We start from the raw sequence: 21,289 nt of genomic DNA, 5'->3' as shown, positions 1-21,289 counted from the left end.
TATAAGTGCTAATAATTGACTTTCAGACCTAAATATTTTTATAAAGAAGTTTTTTCTAATAAGTTATAAATTTGTTTTTTCTTTTTCCATTGTGAGATGGAAGTAACGAGCATTTCATACTCTACAGAATCAAAATTGATATGTTTTCATTTATTAGAGGTTAACTTGATTTATATCTATAATATTAAACTGCACAATCTTATATCTTTTATCTTACATTATATATTTTTGAATTCAAACTATTGTCTTATAAATAAAAAATGATTATATTTTGCATTTGACTATTTATAATATTTGATGTTAAACTTTTTTATCTCATTAAATTTTGTAATTGCTTTTTGGTGTAAGTTTTTCTGTTCCATCGTTTATCCTTTGTATCAATAATGTGTTTTGTTATTAGAAAATTTATAAAAATTGAACGTATTTTTATTATATAATTATAATTATAATTTTTAAATAAAAATTAAAATCGTTATAACTATTTTTTATACATATTTTATTAATATTTTAGTTCACAAAAGTGTTTTATTATATAATTATAAAATTATAGAAGTTAATGAAAAAAAAATATTTTCATATATAAAAATTATTATATTTTTGAATAATAATTTTAATTACTTTAATTACAATAACTAATATTATTTTTAAAAAAAGTGGACGCATTTGTTATTCCTATCATGCCATTAGAACCCAATGGGTCGGTTCTGATCCAAACCCGTTTAAAACCGTTCTTTGATCTATACCCTATTGTCTTGTTTCAGTTGTTGAACTATAAAACCCACGCCACATTTGAGTTGCAGCACTGTTCATTGAAACCAGGCTTCTGGCAAGAGAGAAATGGCTCTGAGGCATCGTCTTACGAAGGAACTTCCGAAATTTCTATCACCCGTTACTCAAGCAGGTATGGTATGTGTGTTTTCTACTCTGCCTTTTCGTCTGCACTGCACTCACAACACTCTCTTATGGTTGCTCTGAAAGACAAAAGAAGAGAAATTATTAGAGCGAAAAAACGTTATTGTATTTGTGACATTTTGTTTATTTTACTTAGTTTTGATTGGATGTTTATTATATTCTTTTTTCTTTTTTATGTTTTGTTCATTGACTTGATTATGTTTAGTATCTGAGAAACAAGATAAATTAATTCCAATTTTAGTTCTTATAGGTATAGTTCAGGCAATGTGCAATTTTGGTTCTTGTAAATTTTTTTTTAATTATACTCTTGGTTTTCTACTTTTTCAAAATTAAGCAATTTTGGTACTCTGTATCATTTAATAATTGACGGGAAATGTTAATGGATAGGTTAGAATGTCAAGTGGAACATGTTATAAATAATTGACACTGTTATCATTAACGGACACACATTTTCAAATTTACATTTTTTGTTAGTAATGGGATGATATATTAACACTGAACCGAAGTTGCTTAATTTTAGAAAATTAGAAAATAAAAATGCACTACTAAACTTGTTTAGGGACCAAAATATCACATTTGCTATACAACACGGACCAAAAGTGAATTTAAGCCTACCATAATTTATCTTCAATCATTGGAAGTAAGCTTATCCATATTTTTGGTGAGTGAGTGTCTATGTTATTCATATGGGGAATTGAAAAGTAGAACATTACTATCATGGAAAAACGCAAAGGTGAGAGAGAGATTCAGTATATCAGTCCAAAATTACAGATGTTAATCTTGCTGTATACTTATTAATCATTAGTTGATGTTTCCTTTGCGTTTTTTCTGTGTGCATCCTCTCCTGCATCACCAGATGTTTTGTTTTCTTAGAAGTTGTTAGAATTATGAAGTTGTGCCATGTAGGTTTTGATTATTCAACCTCTTGGCTTCGTTTGCTGATATGTTTATGATACCGATGTTTGATTATTGCTACCTGTTCTTTTAAGAATGCTTCAGCATATCATTTTCATTAATGAATTGTAACTTGATTATTTGTATATTTATTTCACTCCCCCCTCTCTAGGTGTCTGTTGTCATCAATCTAGCAAAGCTTTAAACTTAGTGGCTTTGTCTGTGATGCTGGTGCCTTCTGCACGGAACCCAGCTGCTAACTGGAATCAAGTGAGAGGGTTTCATGAACACAGGTGATTGCTTTTTTTGACTGACAGTATAGGAAGATAACGTAAACCGTAGTATCAGTCATCATTTATGAATAAGATAGTATACTTAGCCTTTGGCTATTCTCTGTATCAGTTCTACTGTTTTAATTAGTATGCTAAGTTGAATCAGTATTGAGCCAGCACAATGTAATAGTTAGCCAGGCGTCATTTTGTAAGAACAGACGGTTGGAGTCTGTTGTATTACTGTTAGATTGTAACTAACTAGCTCGCAGTTCAAGCTATCTGATTGAATATACTTCTGTATTGTAGCTCCATTAATGAATAATACACTACATTTAGAATGTTTAATTTTGAAACATCATAATTTAGGATTTTGTAGCTTTGTTAGGTTTCCTGACTTCTGATCGTCAGTCTTATTCAGGATCTCAACAATGGCTGATAAATTGCATGAACCTGCCACTGAAATTGATCTTTTATCTTTCATTAAGGCTTCACTTGATGAATTTGAAGGTATTACTGTTTGTTATGGTAGTCCATGCCCTTTCATATTCTTAAAATTTTGTACGAGCCTTTCAAATTCTTCATATTTTGAGTGTTAGTTTTATTATCTATATTCTGAAGCTTGTGTTTTGTTCAATTATACATTTGATTTTTGAATTGTATGCACCATCTTTTTATTTTTGCTATCTTACTAGTTCAATTGTTAATAGTTTTTGATTCAATGAGTTAAATAGTCCATCATTTCCACATTTTGCCTTTTACATAATTTATTCTTTCTTTAAAATGCAGGCACCCATCATTATTGGTTAAATAGATCTGAAAAAATTGACCAACTTTTTGGAACCGATGGAATATTTTTAGTTCTTGCTGCCAGTAATTTCAATTGTGACATTACGCTTAATAAATTAAAGACAATTCAAAAGAGGTATACAAAAGTTATATTTTCTCTCCTCACTTTGTATTAATGTACATTTTGTATTAATTAAATATATTTTGGTGGCAGGTTTCCTCATATTAATATTATTGGTTTGGGAGCAATTGCCTCTTCTTCTGATCAAGTGCACCTAATGCAGTTACTGATGGCAGAAAATATTGCATTCCCCATTTTGTTGTCTCAGCAGACATTTCCTAAGGTGAGGTAAATCCCTTTACTTGAAAGGATTAATTTGAAAGAGAGAAGATTTTTATTCAATTGTTTTATTTGAAACAGTACATCAGCCTCAATATATACAAAACTCTAACTCTAGTCATAATTATAAAGAGATCTCTAGAATCTTCTAACAACTTCTAATAGTACACTTAATATCCTACTAATAATACCTTTATTTAGCTTCTGATGTGCATGAAGACTTGATGCATGCAAAAACTAGCATTTCTATCATTATGAATTATGTTTGTTTAATTCTTGCTAAAATATCCCCGGCCACAATTTTCAGTAAGTAGTAAATGTATCACCCAACACATCTGAGAAGTGGCACCGGGCTTCATCATTGCAGATGTGGGAGATTCTTCTTTCAACTCCACTTCCATCCTATGCATTAAAACTAGATCATTGTAGGTCTGTAGCATGTTACTGTATATTATGTATTTGTCTTCATCGTTGCAGTGGTGGCAGATTCTTCTTCCAACCCCATCTCCATCCTACCCATTAAAACTAGATGATTGTAGGTGTGTCCATGTTACTACATATCAGTTATGAGTCTATGATTATCATGTCTTTACAGATGAAGTCATAAACTATAGGCTAAGGTTACTGATTGTTTTTATTCTAATGGTTTCCTGTCAAACAGGCATTCTTTTAGGAGTTACAATCCTTAGGAACCAATGTCATAAGTTCCCCAAGGCTTCATTGCATAGGGTACTAGTGCACGGACTGATGGGTTAGAGTGGGTATGCAGAGAACTTGCTAACTTGAATATTTAATTTATGTGCTAAAAGTACATAATTTGATCTTATTCAATATACAGTGACAGTGAGGATGGAGGCTGAATGCATGCAGTGTTGGAAAGAATGCTTGTTTGTTGAGTTGCTCCTCCTACTGTCCTACAAACTTTGGGGATTTAGAAACTCATCTGTGGTAGAAACAATAAAATGCTAGATAGAAGAGTCTTGCATTTTCTAGTTATATTGACTATAGAGTTTGCGGAAATACATATTCCTTCCACTTACTATTCATAAATAATATATGGAATTGCTTTTATTCATGTATACCTACCGGCGTATCTTTTACTATTTTGTTTATGAATATATTTTTGATGCTTGCATATACATTTATTTAATGTAATTCATTTGATATGTTTAGATAGAGAAAGGTGCGTGCTACATGTTGTTTAAAAATTTTAGGAGCCCGGTAATTTATCATGAGAAGGATGCAAGTCTTGAAATTTTAAGCCAAGGTAATTGTAAATTTTCTATGACTAACATTGTAGACGATGTGCCGTTCATCGATTTTTCATGATTCATGTTTGCATATTTGCATTTTTTGATATTGGTCTCAAATGTAGCTGTTCAGGAGTTAGATGAGAAAGTGCGTGGTAATTCTAAGTCGCTCGATGTTGTGAGATGTACATCTTTGGAACAACATTGGATAATTAAAGATCTATGTAGTTTTTCTACTCTTCAGAATTTGCTCCTATATTACCCAGGTAACCAAGAGGTTGATCAATGGTTTTTCTGCATTTCTTCTATCTCAGTGTAGAGTTGTCTGGCAGATTTCCCGAGAATGAGCCGGACAAATCAAGTCTACGCTCCTTTATCTTTCCTTTTCAATATTGCATCATTAATTAGACAATGCTTTTGCATATCTTTCTACAGTGTAAACACAAATAAGATTTGTTGATTTTTTCGTAATCCTCTATTTAAAACTAATATTGAAGTGGGTCAATCTTGGTTTGTTTGTCATTATTCAATGAAAATACTATCACTCACTCATCTTATTGCTGCATCTAGGTCATGATCTGTGAATCATCATTATTTCAAATCTCAAAATTGTGGTCATTTGACCCTGATCCCCCACCATCGATGTGGTCTAAAGTTGACTATCCTTAAATAATCCTCTAAATGTACTAGCTCCACTACTAATAATTCTGGCCATCAAACGGATGAACACCCACCACATTTGGAAGACCATTGAGACCCATAGGAGTGAATTTCGCCTCAAGCAATAGGAAAGAAAATTTACAAATATAATAGAGTTTTTTTTCGAGAGAGCGAAAAACTCATATCTATCGAAACAAGGGCCGCATAGGATTACATTATGCCTTGGGATGGACTTAGGGTTTCCTTGTTTGTGGTGGTGGCAAGTGGGTGTCTCTTGAATAGTGTGTGGACTACACACATTGACGTAGGTAGTGGTGCGTGACACTTCCAAAGATGACATGACTGTTTGCATTGTGATCGCCAGTATGAGACACACCTTTTGGTGCCACCACTACCTTCAAGGATGATAGTGACAATGGTTGGCGGACAACGACAATGGTGGTAGTGGTAGAGGAAATAAAGCCCCCAAGGTTGAGTGCTTTGATACCAACTTGAATAATGAGAGGGAATAAAGAAATATTCTATTAATTATAATCATGCTAATTACATTATTAACACTTCTTTTTATGACCATCACATTCTCATAAAAAGTAAAATGAAATCTGTTGGAAATAACAATGCATAAGCAAATTGATTGTCATTTTATTCGAGAGAAGCTAATGGTTAAGGAAATTTCTACTCAATTTATCAACTCAAAAAATCAACTTGCTGATCACTTGATGAAGTCTTTGATACAATGTTATCGATATCGGATAACGGAAAATATCGACAACCCAAAAATCCTTTATAAAGTTAATGGAAACCATAACGGGTTATGACGGAAACATTGCAGTTAGAATAAATATAATACCACCACATATAATTCTAATGTAAAAGTAATTATATTATGTCTAAAAAATAAAAGTAAAAATTGAAAAAAAAAAAGGACTTGGCACTGACTGGCGGCAGACGGGGCGGCAGACGGAAGTCAGTGACAACAATGGTGGCTGTTGGTGGGTGTTGGAAGTCCCATTAACTAGATATAAGACAATTTCATAATATATAAGTGAGGTGCAAACCTCACCTTACAAGCCGATTTTGTGGGGTTGAGTTAGGCTTAAAGCTCACTTCTAACATGGTATCAGAGTCAAGTTAGAACTTATCCTACCAAACTTTCTTGGACATTCTGTTTCACCCGCTAGCGGACCACCCACTAATTTCTAGTCCCACGCATGAGATTACGAGATGAATATACCTCGATGTAAGGGAATGTGTAGGAAGTCACATATCGACTAAAGGTAAGGTCATTTCATAGTATATAAGTGGGGTGCAAAGCTCATCTTACAAGCCGGTTTTGTGGGGCTGAGTTAGGCTTAAAACCCACTTCTAACATGGTATCAGTGCCAAGTTAGAGCCTATCCTAGTGAGCTTGCTTGGACATTCTGTTCCACCCGATATCGGGTCTCTAACGGACCACCCATTTCTAGAACCACACACAAGATGTATATACCTCGGCGTGAGGGTGGTGTGCTGGAAGTCCCACATCGACTAGAGATAAAGCCATCTCATAATATATAAGTGAGGTGCAAAGCTCACCTTTCAAGTCAGTTTGTTGGGGTTGAGTTAGGCTTAAAGTCTACTTCTAACATGGTATCAAAGCCAAGTTAGAGCCTATCCTAGCAAACATTCTTGGACATTCTGTTCCATCCGCTATCGGGCCGTTAATAGATCACCTATTTCTAGACCCACGCACAAGATGTATATACCTCGGCATGAGGTGGGTGTGTTGGAAGTCCCATATCGTCTAGAGATAAGGCCATTTTATAGTATATAAGTGGGGTGCAAACATCATCTTACAAGTCGGTTTTGTGGGGTTGATTTAGGTTTAAAACCCATTTCTAACATGGTATCAGAGCCATTGTTTAAACCAAATTAAAGCCTATCCTAGCGAATTTTCTTGGACATTCTGTTCCACCCATTATCTTGGGTTGCTATCGGACCACCCATTTCTAATCCCACGCACGAGATAAATATAGCTCGGCGTGATGGGGTGTGTTGGATGTCCCACATCGACTAGAGATAAGACAATTTCATAATATATAAGTGAGGTGTAAACCTCACCTTACAAGCTAGTTTTTTTGGGGTTGAGTTAGGCTTAAAGCCCTCTTCTAACATGATATCAAAGCCAAGTTAGAGCCTATTAAGCAAACTTTCTTGGACATTCTGTTCCACCCACTAATTTCTAGTCTCACGCACGAGATGAATATACCTCAGCATAAGGGGATGTGTTGAAAGTTGATTATCGACTAGAGATAAGGCCAATTCACAATATATAAGTGGGTGCAATCCTCACCTTATAAGCCGGTTTTTGTGGGGTTGAGTTAGGCTTAAATTTCACTTCTAACATGGTATTAGAGCCAAGTTAGAGCCTATCCTAGTGAGCTTTCTTGGACATTCTGTTTCACCCAATATTGGACCGCCAACGAACCACCCATTTCTAGACCCACGCACGAGATGTATATACCTCAGCGTGAGAGATGTGTGTTTGAAGTTCCACATCGACTAGAGATAAGGCCATTTTATAGTATATAAGTGGGGTGCAAACCTCATCTTACAAGCCAGTTTTGTGGAGTTGAGTTAGGCTAAAAAACCAACTTCTAACAATGGGCAAAGGCAAAAGTGAGAGGAGTGATTGTTTTAGGTTAAATGAAATTTGACTTCAGTTGCGGTTGGATGCAGTAAAAGGTAAAAGATGTTTTGTGCATTAGGTTAGATTCAATAAATTTTTTAGTGCACCTGGTCCAATTTTTTACTCTATTTTTTAAACAATCATAAAACTAGGGATGCAATTAGGGTTTTGGTTCTGGTTATATCTTCTTTCTTCGATGCCGCCACTACCATGCCTCTCCATTTGCTGCCCTTCTTTCTCCAAGCCTCAACTGCCCATTTCTTCGCTTCGTCATGTTCTTGTCATCTTTTTCTACCCTGCTTTTTCCAACATAACCATTCCACTACCGCCGGCCCCCATGCCAAAAGCGGCTGCCATGAGCTGCGACGGAAAACCTGATTCACCACTGCCTTGTTGTGGCGGCAGGTTAGGAAGCCACTACTGGTTTCTGCCGTGGTGCCGGCATGGCCGAAATTTGATAACAATGATAGGTTTCCAAATTTAATGTACATGTTTTAAGCTTGATGCATATAATTTATATATTTGAGCTTGATAGGCAATATAAGATTTACACCTAGATAAGCTTGGTGCATATAGTTTATATGCTCGAACTTTTGGGAGAATGTTAGATTTGCACTCTAGATATATATCATATGTTTGTAATTTCAAAAGTTGGTTTTTCCTTCCCCTATTATGAATTGTAACCTGCTTTATATATTATACACTTAATTGTCATAGAAGGCAATCTGTTTGTATAACTATATGAATATGAGCAAGTATACTGGTTATTCACCCAATTTTCCCCAAGCCTCTCTTAATGCTTTGCAATTTTTATTGCCTTGACCATTTGTTTCTTTCCTTAAGTTGATATTCATGTTAAAAGTAGAGCTTTAAAATAGCATTTGGGTTAGTTAAGGGAAAATTGATAGCAAGGTTTATAATTTGCTAATAACTAAAAATCTGTAGATATAATAATATATTTTTAATTCTTTGGTTCCGTTTGACTGAAACTAATTAAATACTGCATCTTCTTTTGTCCTATTTTACAGGTTGTGTTTCTGCAGATGAAAGTCATAATCGCCTTTTCTTGTCTGATTGCAATCATCATAGGATTCTTGTATCAGATGGGAATGGAGAGATTCTGGACAGTGTATGTATACTAGTTAATAAGTGCAGTTCAAGATTAATTTTTATTTCAGTTCCTTTAATGGCTTATTTTTCTTTGCAATGGACTGATATTAGTCTGAAGACTGAATTATGGTGAAATGCTTAAGTGAAAAAGTACTCAACAACTTCTATAGTTGATATTCATCTCAATAAATACATTATGTTTAATAAATAAAGAAATGTAACTGCATATGAGCAATGATGAGCACTATATCAAGTCCGTGTCTATTCATCTTCCATGATAGTTATTTAGAATATCGAACCTATTCCAACTAGTCTTATTGATGTAATCCTTACAAGGATGATTGGATATTGATCAACTCAAGAGGTGTTTGAAAACTCAAAACCCCAATAAGAACAAAGAAGCATTGTGCAAGCATGTAAAATACATCAGTTTCAATTCGGCTTTCATCGAACACAAAGGAAAAGCAAGAACATGTTGTAAAAAGAAATAGAAAATGGATTAACGAAGATGGAAGAGAACATGCCTCCTTTAAAATGAATCCCAAAGGATAAGGGCCATGAGGAGTTGCCACTTGAAAAAGCATTTCAAGATAAGATCCAAAACAAGAGTAGGATAGTCTCAAGACTCTCCAAGATGTCTCAGAGAATTTGATTAAAGTGATTTACAAGAGGGACTTAGATCTCCTTTTATGGACTTATGTTGCAACCAAGGATCGGAAAAGTCACCTTCCATGTGTTTAGAACAAAGAGAATCCTAAATGTACACATAAGACTAACTAAACTAATGATTAATTTCACTAATCCTATGTTTAACACTTAGTTAACTTCTAATCTTGGCGAGCACATGGATGGTTCTTGAAAATTAGGAAAAGGCACATGGAGTTAGTGAAGAGGCTTATGTGGCACCAACTAATAAGGAAAGAAACACATGAAGTTAGTTGGATGGTCCTAAAAACAAGAAGGCATGAGAGGTAGTTCCAACCATCATATGCACTTGAAATTGACATGTGAAAGTTAGAAAACTCTTCATGTGTATGCACTATTGTCTAAATTTCGTCCCACATACTCCCATGTGTCTCTTGGATTGTAGATTATTCCATAGTAACAAGGTTATTAGATTCGAGAGTCTACGTAAACTCATGAGAGCTTCGTAGACTCGACTTGCAGACCCGACTCGTAGACTCGTAAGAGTCTATTTCATCTGAAAAATTATATATAGTAACTTAGTTCACCACATGCCACTGTTATATAGGTTCAAATAACACTAAATATTTTTTTAAATATAATCAGATAACATTGAATAAACCTCACAAACATTGGGTCCAAAAAGTTTATTAAACCTTTTTTAAATAATATTTTTTTTGTTTGCTATGTTTTGTCACAGTCTTTCGAAATAATAGAAAATTTGAAAGAATCAGAAATCTGATTATATAGAAGCTATTTAAAACAATTTCTTATAAATAAATGTAGGATACTAGATAGTCACAACCATGCTTGGTGATGGGTTCTGAGAAGTGTTAGACAGTGCTATGCTTATGGTAACCATTTGAAATGTCTTCTTTCTTTTTCTGTCATGATACACTAAGGAGTTCTCCCATTTAGATATTAAATATCTGAATTTATGCAGATAGCCGTTGGACATTTTTCAACCACTTAGCTGAACTTGTTCATCAGGATAACTTTTTGTTGTCTTTTATCCAGATTGGATCTTCCCCGGGATTTGAGGATGGAGACTTTGAATCTGCTAAATTAAGGCGTCCTGCAGGTTCATGCTACGATCCTACTGAGGATTGCTTATATTTTGTGGATTCAGAGGTACGCATTTGGAATTACATACACTGATTTAAATATCAAATATCAATATTTCTTTCAATGGTTATCTGATGTTTTGTCCAGGCTGCTATAGGATTTGTTTAGCTCTTTCTTCCGGATCTGTGTAAGACACAAGGCTAACTTTTCTGCAATGAATAAATTCGACTTTTTTGTTGATTTAGTGCTTGAAAAATTTACAACAACTGGAGAGGAATGACCAAAACTTTCTTAGTTAGGAAAAGTAAATTTTAGGGGAACTTTTTTGGATGTAGACATTAAGTAGCAGAGTTTGAATTTTTTTCAGCAGGACTGTTTTCTATAGGATTGTGCAGGTGTTACAGCGTATCTACTTTTTGAAGCTGTTTATATGTTGGTTCCTTTATTGATGTTCATGGAATTCGTTATTTGATGAAATGTTAAGAGAGCTAGATACGATCAGGATGGAATATGAACCTAATAAGCTCTTGTGCTATCCTGTACTGTATCCTATGTAAAGACTACATATAAATATATTATCCTATTATGTGTTTGAAGTGGAAAAGGAATGTCATGATTTGCTGTAAATTATATTTAGACGACATTGGTGCCCCACAACTCCTGGCCTTAAGATTAACGTCATTTTCATATTATCATGTTTACCATATAGGCTCTTGTAAGCTTCATTTATCCATGGGGGCTTGTTTCTTTGTTGTTTCTTTTTTACTAGTGGTTTCTTTGTGGCTTATTTTGAACTCCTATTGATGAACTCGTTTCTTATCATTTACTTATCTGGTTCTTTTCTTATTATTTATATTATTCTGGTTCTAAGAACCATGCTATCAGGAAAGCTGACATGGGAGCACGAACAGTAGACACTCTGTATCCTACAAGCACCTCTAACAAGGGAGGTATTCGCATATGGAATTGGATCATGACTAAGCTTGGTTTAGAAAGCAGTGGCAAGACCAATGTTGAGAAAACATCTGAAGTATTTGATTCTACATCGTTGTATTTTCCATGGCATTTGCTCAAATCAGTTGATGACACTCTCTACATTATTGACCGAAGGTGGGATAAGTGCTTTTATTACTTTTTTAAATGCTACAAACATCTAGTCCTCTCTACGTTTGCATGTCTTGAAAAGTTTCAAAGATCTGATGTGGTGATTGGAAACAGTTCCTGTCTATAAAAGGGAGATTGTATTGATATTTGAATATGGACAGAATTACAGACTAAAAATTGAGCTGTAGTTGCTCCCAGTGAAGGGTCTTCTTAGATGTTCCAATATTGGAAGCTGAAACTGAATATATTGTATTCCTCTTTCTCTATGATGTGTCAGATCTACATACTTTCTCATTTATTCTCTCAATAACTCAGCTCCTCCACTTATATATTCACTTTGTACTTGCATCTAAGCTCTAGTAGTATTTGGCCTCTTCATCTACAAACCTGTAAGGCCTTCTCCTTGGCTGCAACCTGAATATTGTTTTGGATCCTTTGTTCTATCATGCACAGAAACTTTAAAGCCTAGACCTGATCACCTGATGTTTTCTTTTTGTCTGCTGTGTCTGCATTGGAGTTTAGAGAAAAAAAATGTTCATCTCACAGATAACCCAAATTTATTGAGGTCATTGACTTCTCTCTCTTGCATCATCTCTTCCTTATGCTTATAACTATTGACTCACTGGATGTGATTGCTTCAGATAAATAAACCTATTATTGAAACGGATTTTTGTCATTAATTTCATTAAATAGGAATTTATTGAGGTCATTGACTTCTCTCTCTTGCATCATCTCTTCCTTATGCTTATAACTATTGACTCACTGGATGTGATTGCTTCAAATAAATAAACCTATTATAGAAACGGATTTTTGTCATTAATTTCATTAAATAGGAATTTAAAAATGACTGAAAGTTACAAGTATTTCAAAATGACTGGTGTAAGCCTTTTTATTAACAGTTTGACATTTGTGTGCTTAGGCAAATTTTAAGAAGTCTGAAATAGAGAGATTATTTTTTAACGGAAAGCATTCATGAATTGAAACGACAAATATTTGATTACTTGTTATTAGAAGTTATTAAAAGTATGTTTAATATCCTTACCATGTTTTTATGTACACATTAGAAAAGAGACTTTTTCCAATATTAACAGGGCAACAATTTGCTCAATGATGAAACCAAAGCGCTTTGGTTGCCAACACTTGGTCACTAAAATCAGAATTGTTAGTTGAGATGCAAAGTATTAATGACTTGATATCATGATAACTCAATTTCATAGACCCTTTTGGTGTTAAATTTGTCTAGAACAACATAGTAGAATTGACGAAAGATAAACTGTATTCTTTCATTTTTATACATGACCTGATTGCTTCAGTTAGTGTTACTGACTTGAAATTCAGTCAAATTTAAGGTAGGAATTGGAATTTAGAGTGCTATTTATTTCATCATTCTCTGTTTTGAAGTGGTGAAAAGCAATTGAGAGAATATTTACATGTAAAATGCTCAAGCCTTTCCATCTTTCTTAAGAGTCGAGTTTTTCTTATTTCTCCAAATAAGAGTCAGGGTCTAGTGTAGACTTTTAAAGTTTGTAGGGTGGCAGAATACCTTATGTTTAGGAGGGTAAGTACTAATTTTTTTTGCTATAAGTCATCGGTATCCCTTGTGCTTCATTGTTGTGTTGAACATCATGATTTTTTTTTTCAATTTTCCTTTTCTTATGACTAAATTTTCTTGGTTAAGGGTTATGGTTCAAGTAATATTCCTTCCTTACCTTGATTCTTTCGTTGTTACTTTTAGGTTTCGAACTTTGTGGATCATGGATATTTGTTCAGGAAAGATAAATGAAGTTTTGGAAGGTTTGATTCAATAATCCTTATATGGTTACTTGTTTAAACAATCTTGTATCTAGCTAGAACTGATGGATTCTTTGTTATATTTATTTTCTAACGTAGGTTCTCCTAGAATTCTTGAGATCTGTGGGCAGTCAATCATGAAACGTTTATCCGTCATAGATCGGATTCCCTCTGATTGGTTTCAACACGAAACTAAGAGCGCCTCTTTACTTGAGGGCCTACCACATTCTGATCTTTTATCTTCACTGGCAACCTTGCAAAATCACATTTTTGTTTGTGATCCAGGTATTTTTCTTCAATTTTAGTTAGGGCTATCTTGCTCTGTGGATGCATTTGTTGAGATTATTCACTCCCAATTTTCTCTCACTAGTTGGACAGAGGGTTTTGAAGGTTTGTGGAGAATCTGGAGTCTGTTCAAACTTCGGATTATCTAATATAGGGATACTTGGATTACCTTATTGGCTGAATTTCCCCCTGGAAACATTTTATGCTGTGTAAGTTATTTTTCAAAGAACTTGTGTAGATTTCTTTTGTTCAGAAACTCACTTTTTTCTGTTTCTGTCCATGTTAAAATGTAAGATTGTTTCCAGTGAAACTGTTAAGATCCTTCATTAGGTATTCATCATAGTACCTTTTAATCATTTGGGAAATTGTCTATTCCCTTGAGTAAGCTTTGGCATTGAGATAGGTCTAGTATATACTTAGCTCAGCCTATCCTTTCTTGATGTAATGTCACACTTGTCCAGTCTAGCGAACTTTTTCCTCCAGATATCTAGTCCTAGATGTGTCAACATGCCACATCGGCTTGCCATATGGCTGGAATATTCCTTGTAATGACGAAGGAAATTCTTTTCCCATTTTGAGATATGCATGATCCTATTCTTCCCTCAATTCTAATAGAAAAATTGACTTCTTCATTATTCTGGTTTGACAGGGGAAATGGACTTTTGGGTACACCAATTGATCATGTGGAATATCTTGATTTGCTACCAGGTTATTTTACATTTTAAAGCAGTGTATTTATGAATTTAAAGTTTCAAATTTTTAGAAATATCTGATTATAATATCTTGGTTTAGAGTATCTTAGGTGATTTTTTCGTTTTTTAATTAGGGTCTTTGAGTTTAATTAGGATCCTTGTTAAAATTGTGTATTTGAGATGATAGAGGAATTGTGTGATTACTTCACACACTCCATCTGTTGAAACACGGGTGTAAATATTGTATATTTACTGTACAATAAATATAGATTGATTGAATAATATGTGTAAATTTTTTTGTAAGAAATCCCTAAAATTAAGGTGTTGAAATAAGAGAGACATAGGCTGAATCCCTAACATGTGTAGATCACGTTGGGTTATGTATTTATAAATAGGAAAATACAAAGAGATGGGCCTAAGCCCGTTGCATCTAAGTCTCCCCTTAAGGTAGTGTATATAAATCATATGTACTAATCTTGTTTCACTTATAATCAATTCTCCCGTAATGATTTAGTGAACACACCTACTAATTGACCATTAAAATTAACAAACTCGGTCTCAGATTTCTCAGGCTTAGACCACGTGGATAGTTAACATCTACGATAAATCGAGTTTCCATGTATCTTTACTAAAGAAGGCCGTACGGAATTATAATATACAGGAGAGACTACCACTAGAGTTGGCTTGTGATGATGATGGAGTAAACCGAGAACCAGAGAGTATACTGACAAAAAGGGTGATTAAAGATGGCGAAGATGCTATTAGTCAAGTGCTTATACAATGGAAGGGCCAAAGTATGGAAGATGCTACATGGGAAGAGGAATTTTACGTCAAAAGTCAGTTCCTACACATGAGCCTTGAGGACAAGGCTAGTCTTGCAGAAGTGGGTATTGACAGAGCAAGGGATGTGGGCCTAAACACTGGCAGTAGGCCCAAGGTTTGGAGGGTGTATGAGAGGAGAACAAAAGGTGTGAAGAGGAGTGCTGAGGTGGCAAAAGATGTAACAGAATCATTGAAGAAGTGAGAGGGATATGGGGAGGGGTAATCGGGAGGAATGTTGTATTCCTTGTGAGGAGCTCGCTCTGTGGCAGTAGGATTCATTAACCCTACTATATTTTCTGATACTTTTCTGAATAATAAAACTAGAATTGTTTCATCTATATTGCTATTCTCTGAATTCATTTGTTGATCCCTAACAAAATCACTTTGGGGTCAACATAGAAAGATTTAGGTCTGACAATGCTAGGGATTATTTTCAATCCAAAGGGATTACTCATGACTCTTCATGTGTCTATACTCCCCAACAGAATGGAGTGGCAGAGAGAAAAAATAGGCACTTGCTTCCACCCAAGCACTTATCTTTCTGGGGAAATTTCCAAAACATTATTGGGGAGTTGTTCTCACTGTTGCATATATGATAAATTGACCTGCTTCACATATACTACTGAACAAAAGTCCTCTTGAAATCCTAAAAGAATTTTTCACATGGTATCAAAGTCTCTAGGCTTTTGCTGGAGACCTGGTCTCTCTTTTATTACCACTTAGAGCCTTCACTGCCATTTTTTCTTCAAGAGGGTGCAACCTTAATTGCTGCAATTTCATTGTAACAGTCTTTATTGCTATTTTCTCTTCTTTGTAAAATCACCCATTAAACAATTAGTTTCTCATTTGCATCTCCATGATGTCTGATCCAAAATCAACGAAAGATTCCAATTTTTCGCAAAACACTAGCAAACTCCAAGTCATTAGAGCTTCATTGAGGGTGACAACATTGGTAAAGTGAAGGACTGACAAAAAATGATTGTTTCACGAAAAGTGCAATGCATTGTGGTAAGGACACAACGACTTTGAGGGTAACATTTGCATCCCTTTTTGTTTGAAGGATAATCAATGAAGACACATTTAAGAGCTCTATGGTCTAATTTATTGTGATTTGGATTGTGAGAGTGAACAAAAGTAACATAACCAAAGATCCGACAAGGTAGAGTTACACTAGAAGAGTGAAATAAACACAATAGAGGCTCACTAGGACTGATGGCATTTAAGACATGAGTTGGCAACCTGTTGATGAGATATGTGGCACTTAATACAACTCCTCCCCAATATGTTTTAGGAACAAATATTTGGAAAAGGAGAGCTTTAGCAACTTTTAGGAGATGAAAATTCTTCCTTTTTGCAACCTCGTTTTGTTGTGGAGTGTTAACACGTTTTAGATAATGGAAAATACCATTAAGCAAAAAAAAAAAAAATTCATGATCCACATATTCAATTTGAAACCACTTTTGATGTTTTTTCGAAATTAATTTTTCACAAAACGGAAATCATTAGTTAAGATTTGAAAAACATCAAACTTTTCATAACATATGTCCAAACTTTTCATAACGTATGTCCTTGTGAGTAGGTACAATCGTCAATAAAAGTAACCAGCCATTTTGTCCTATCTTCAAGGAGGACAGCAGCAGCCAGTGGTCGGCAGTGGTGGCAGTGGAAACAAGCCCCCAAGATTGGGAGCACTGATGCCAACTTGAATAATGAGAGAGAGAGCAAATAAATACTTTATTATTTACAGCCATGCTAATTATGTTCTCAACTCCTCCATTTGTAACAATCACACTCTTGGAAAAGGAAACATAGACCTTATGAAATGAGGGTGTAGATTCTAGGGATATTTTTCCTAATTACTATAGAGATATTAGGATATTTTTATCCCAACGATACATAATACCTCTTTCTAGAGTTGTTAATATATTAAGAAGTGAACTTTAAAGCTAACTGAATCTTACAAAACTGACTTGTAAGGTGAGGTTTGCACTCACTTATATACAATAAATTGGCCTTATCTCTAGTCAATGTGGAACTTCCAATACACCTCCTCATGTCGAGGCATATACATATCGAACGTGAGACTAGATATTAATGGGCGGTTTGACAGTGGCCGATGATGAGTGAAACAATAGACCCAACAAACAACAAACTTCGTTAGGACAAGCTCTAATCATGACTCTGATATCATATTAAGAAGTGAACTTTAAGCTAAACTCAACCTTACAAAACTAACATATAAGGTGAGGTTTGCACCCACTTATATACTGTGAATTAACCTTATCTCTAATCGATATGAGACTTTCAACAATAAGGGATTAGTAACTAGATGAACTGTTCTTATATCTTTTATATTCTTTCATTTTGTATCATCAACAACAATGTAATGCTATAACAAAATTATTTATTTCTCTACAACTTTTCTGCAATGTTGTCACAGGCAGGATTGACATACATTTGAATGTTAATATTCCTGTGGATATTGAGCTTATTGAACCTGTACAAGAATCTTGTATATGGTGTCAAACAAGAGGTGCAGCTACTGAAATTTCTGGAGTGGACGAGGTTCCAGGATCCTTATATAAGGTTCTTTTGCAAATTGAAACTTTCTAAGTGAAGCAGTCTGATTACATTCTGAGTAACTTAATGTTTTCTTGGTGCAGGCTGGTGTTGCACAACAGTGGTATGATGAATTAGATGATCTTGCCGCTCCAAAACGTGAATCTGAAATAAATGTTCAAGATGATAATCTGGACAAAAATTCAGTAGTGGAAGATGATGAGAAAGTCCGGATTAGCTGTGGGGTCTGTACTAGCCCTGGAACAAGCGAGGTAGGCTTATCTCATCTGGTCTTGTTTGGTAGCTGTCATTTTATTATCATTTTATAGGCAACATAACAAGATGGGAATGAGAATAGCACATTTTCTTAAATTTCCATTGACATTGTCAAGACTACATCAATTGTTGCAAGAGCTTGGTTAATTCTCTTGTTAGAATTTGTATCAATTTTCAGGTTCATGTATGTATTTGTTCTGTAGTTATCCCATGTGCACATACATGGGAACCAGAATAATTATAAGGCCGAATGATCTTTTCAGTCTTGAAAGTAAATAAGTTTTCAAAGTTGGTCCTTAAAAATAAACAGGGTTTTTTAAGTTAGTCTGTGAATGTTATTAAGCAAATAAGAAGTCCTAAAAGTAATTTCCATCTTGCACATTGCTCCTTCATTTCAAATAGGGGTCTCTACATATTATGATTAAAAGACAATTTAGTCCTTACATATATGGATTAAATTGTAATTTATGATAAATGCAGCAGGGACTAAGTTGCATTTTCATGATAACATTTAGATACTTTCCTCAAATAAAGGATGAATGTGAGAGATGAAACCTCCATACATTCTCAAGGACCAATGGACTATTCTACCTAATTTTGAATATGCTTGTAAACTATAAATGTTTATTTATTTATTTATTTTCGTTTTCTTTCATACAGGTTATAATTTACGCTGTACTGCATTGCAAACTTAGAAGAATCCCAAACTCAAATGAAGGTAACCGGGAGGAGCATGCAGGAAGGATAGTTGATATTCTGACCTCCAAGAGATCTGGGAAAATAGAGAGAGATTTGTGGAGTGCTTCTTTGTTGCAATCCAAAGGTGATATTAGAGATCTTATTTTCATGCTACCACTGCACGTTAGAATAAGATTAAATTCCCTTGATCATCCAAAGGCTGAAAACGGAAGGGATATAATCTTAACAGACTCTTCAATTAAGGTGAACGTAGTGCTCAGTTGACACTACACTCCGATGCACTGTTGTAAAATGATTTCATATTTATTGTCCTCACTCTATCATCACATGCTGTTTAGTAACCTTCTATTTCGTTGCTATTTGCAACGGTACTGAGTTTTTTTTCTTTTTTTCCTTAAAATTTGATTTCATGTGCCTGACAGTTTTTGCCAGATTATATTCTTACCTGAAAGTAGAGTCAGTTTTTTAAAACCTATGGATGTGGTATAGCGGTGAAAGGTTTATCCTTCGGACTCTATAGTGTGTGTGATAAGGGTTTTCTGTGTTCAAACCCGACAGAAGGAAACCTGATATTAAAGTGAATTGTCTTTGATTTGTTATACATAACACAATTAATTGTGTGTTTTCCAAATTAAAATTTGTAACATAATAATATCGTGTTAACATACAATATTTGGTTAACTATAATATTTTCACTATTAAAATATTAAGTTATGATAGATTAGGAAAATGTTTTTTCATTAAATTAAAGGACTAAATCTTGTTTTATAAGATGAAAATAACAATAGCAAACCAAATAATTATATATATATATATATAATAAAAAATATTGTATATAATTATTTTAATTAATATATTATGATTGAGTTAATTTAAATTAAGAATTTAAATTCAATTTAAAATGAAATAGAAAATGTATGAAAATGTAAATAATAAACTTTGATGAAAGAAATGATATATAGAAATTGTTGAGTAAATTTTATAAAAATACAGAAGTTATTAGATAATAAAAGAAGATATGAAAGAGTAAGTAATAGGTAATGAGCATATTATGTGGGCTTGTCCGAATCTGTCTTACCTGAGAAAAAAAATTGTTATCGAATTGGTTTTAGACGAGTTTGGTTGTAATGGATTTTAATTTTTAATTTCATAGATACTTAACCTGAATCTCCAACATATTAAAGTTCAACTTTTATTTTAACCTAATTCTATGCTGCTACCTCTCATTTCTCCCCTTTCCACCTTCATTTTTCTTTCATGCCCTTCATCGCTATGAAGGATGCTTTTGGTGTCGAATCTTTTGATTATTGGTGTGGTCACTGTCGATGTTGTGGGAGGTGGTGATGGTGCTATTGTTGTCGATGTCGTGGTCGAGGGCGTTAGGGTTTTCCCCACTTGGTGGTCATTGTTCATCTTTTTCATTAATTTCTTGTTGATACATGTCTTCCACCATGTGCTATCTTTGTCTTTTTCTTTAATTTGTGGCCACTGTCGTTGTTGCTTTGGTTCCTCCTTTTGTTTAGGAAAATCGAAAATTATAGGTTAAAGAAACTTTGAAGATCTAAAGAGGAGTGCAACAAATATGCAATCAACCATGGCCTTCATGAGCTATTTCTTGTGTTATTGAATTTTTGTATATTTGTGTTCAAGTGTTCAAGATCTTTGTTATTGTTACTTGTCTTCCTCATGTTACTCGTCTTCCTTAGTTTTTTTTTTCTCTTTTATCTGGATAACGTGTTAATCATCCAGATGTAACTATACCCGAATGATCTAAGACATTAAACAATTGGATGTGGTTTTAAACTTTTAAATTCGGATTTAGTCGGATTGGGATTATTGGACCCAAACCGACCCTTGCTCACCCCTAGTAGGTGATATAAAACTATAAGAGATAGACATTGCTGAAAACAATTTAAATTACAAATAGTAGATCATGTAGAGACAGTAAAAATAATAGACTGTAAAAATATAAAAAATTAAATGTAAGGTGGATTAATCTCTCATTCAAACAATTAACACAAAGAAAATAATATTTTCCATTCAAAGGTTTTCCATCTCATGGAGCAAATTGTAGAAGCTCTTAAACATCATTTTGGTACACATCACTAATTTGACTAACATTCACCCAATTTCGATCCATTACTAAATACCATACAAATTTTATTTATGCATGCATTCAATCCTCCCAACACGTTGATATACTACACTTTAATCTTAATTAGAAATTCAAAACTTACATGTTCAACATATAACGGTGCACAACAAAAATATAATCTTAATTAAAAATCCAAATAAAATTTAAATTGAATTATAAATAATAAATGTTAAAATAAAATAAAAATTAAAAAAACTATCTGTAGATGGAATTGGCTACTATAGTTACACTTTAGATACTACTAATCCAAGTAGAGAAATGCATT

The 21,289-nt window shown here is 34.0% G+C and overlaps 1 protein-coding gene across 3 annotated transcripts; it reads left to right on the top strand.

Annotated features, from left to right (window-relative positions):
- Positions 1 to 763: 763 nt before the first annotated feature.
- Positions 764 to 19,384, top strand: EMB1974 (NHL domain-containing protein). 3 transcript variants are annotated; one of them, XM_028050295.2, is made up of 17 exons: positions 764 to 901; positions 1,979 to 2,099; positions 2,497 to 2,585; positions 2,865 to 3,000; positions 3,079 to 3,208; positions 4,378 to 4,471; positions 4,580 to 4,720; positions 8,811 to 8,911; positions 10,594 to 10,707; positions 11,513 to 11,751; positions 13,481 to 13,539; positions 13,636 to 13,821; positions 13,907 to 14,030; positions 14,471 to 14,529; positions 17,776 to 17,921; positions 17,999 to 18,166; positions 18,831 to 19,384. In XM_028050295.2, the coding sequence occupies exons 1-17, from the start codon at positions 838 to 840 to the stop codon at positions 19,131 to 19,133; spliced, it is 2,274 nt and encodes a 757-aa protein (XP_027906096.2). In that variant the 5' UTR covers positions 764 to 837; the 3' UTR covers positions 19,134 to 19,384. The 3 variants fall into 3 exon arrangements, with proteins under 3 accessions (XP_027906096.2, XP_085524292.1, XP_027906099.2); XM_085668166.1 differs by having other exon boundaries at positions 772 to 906; positions 2,487 to 2,585; XM_028050298.2 differs by lacking the exon at positions 2,497 to 2,585 and having other exon boundaries at positions 772 to 906.
- Positions 19,385 to 21,289: the final 1,905 nt, after the last annotated feature.

Source organism: Vigna unguiculata, chromosome 10 (assembly GCF_037176805.1).
Source record: "Vigna unguiculata cultivar grain cowpea cultivar isolate G323 ecotype 2 chromosome 10, ASM3717680v1, whole genome shotgun sequence".
Taxonomy (NCBI): domain Eukaryota; kingdom Viridiplantae; phylum Streptophyta; class Magnoliopsida; order Fabales; family Fabaceae; genus Vigna; species Vigna unguiculata.
This window is presented reverse-complemented; position numbering and strand designations above follow the sequence as displayed.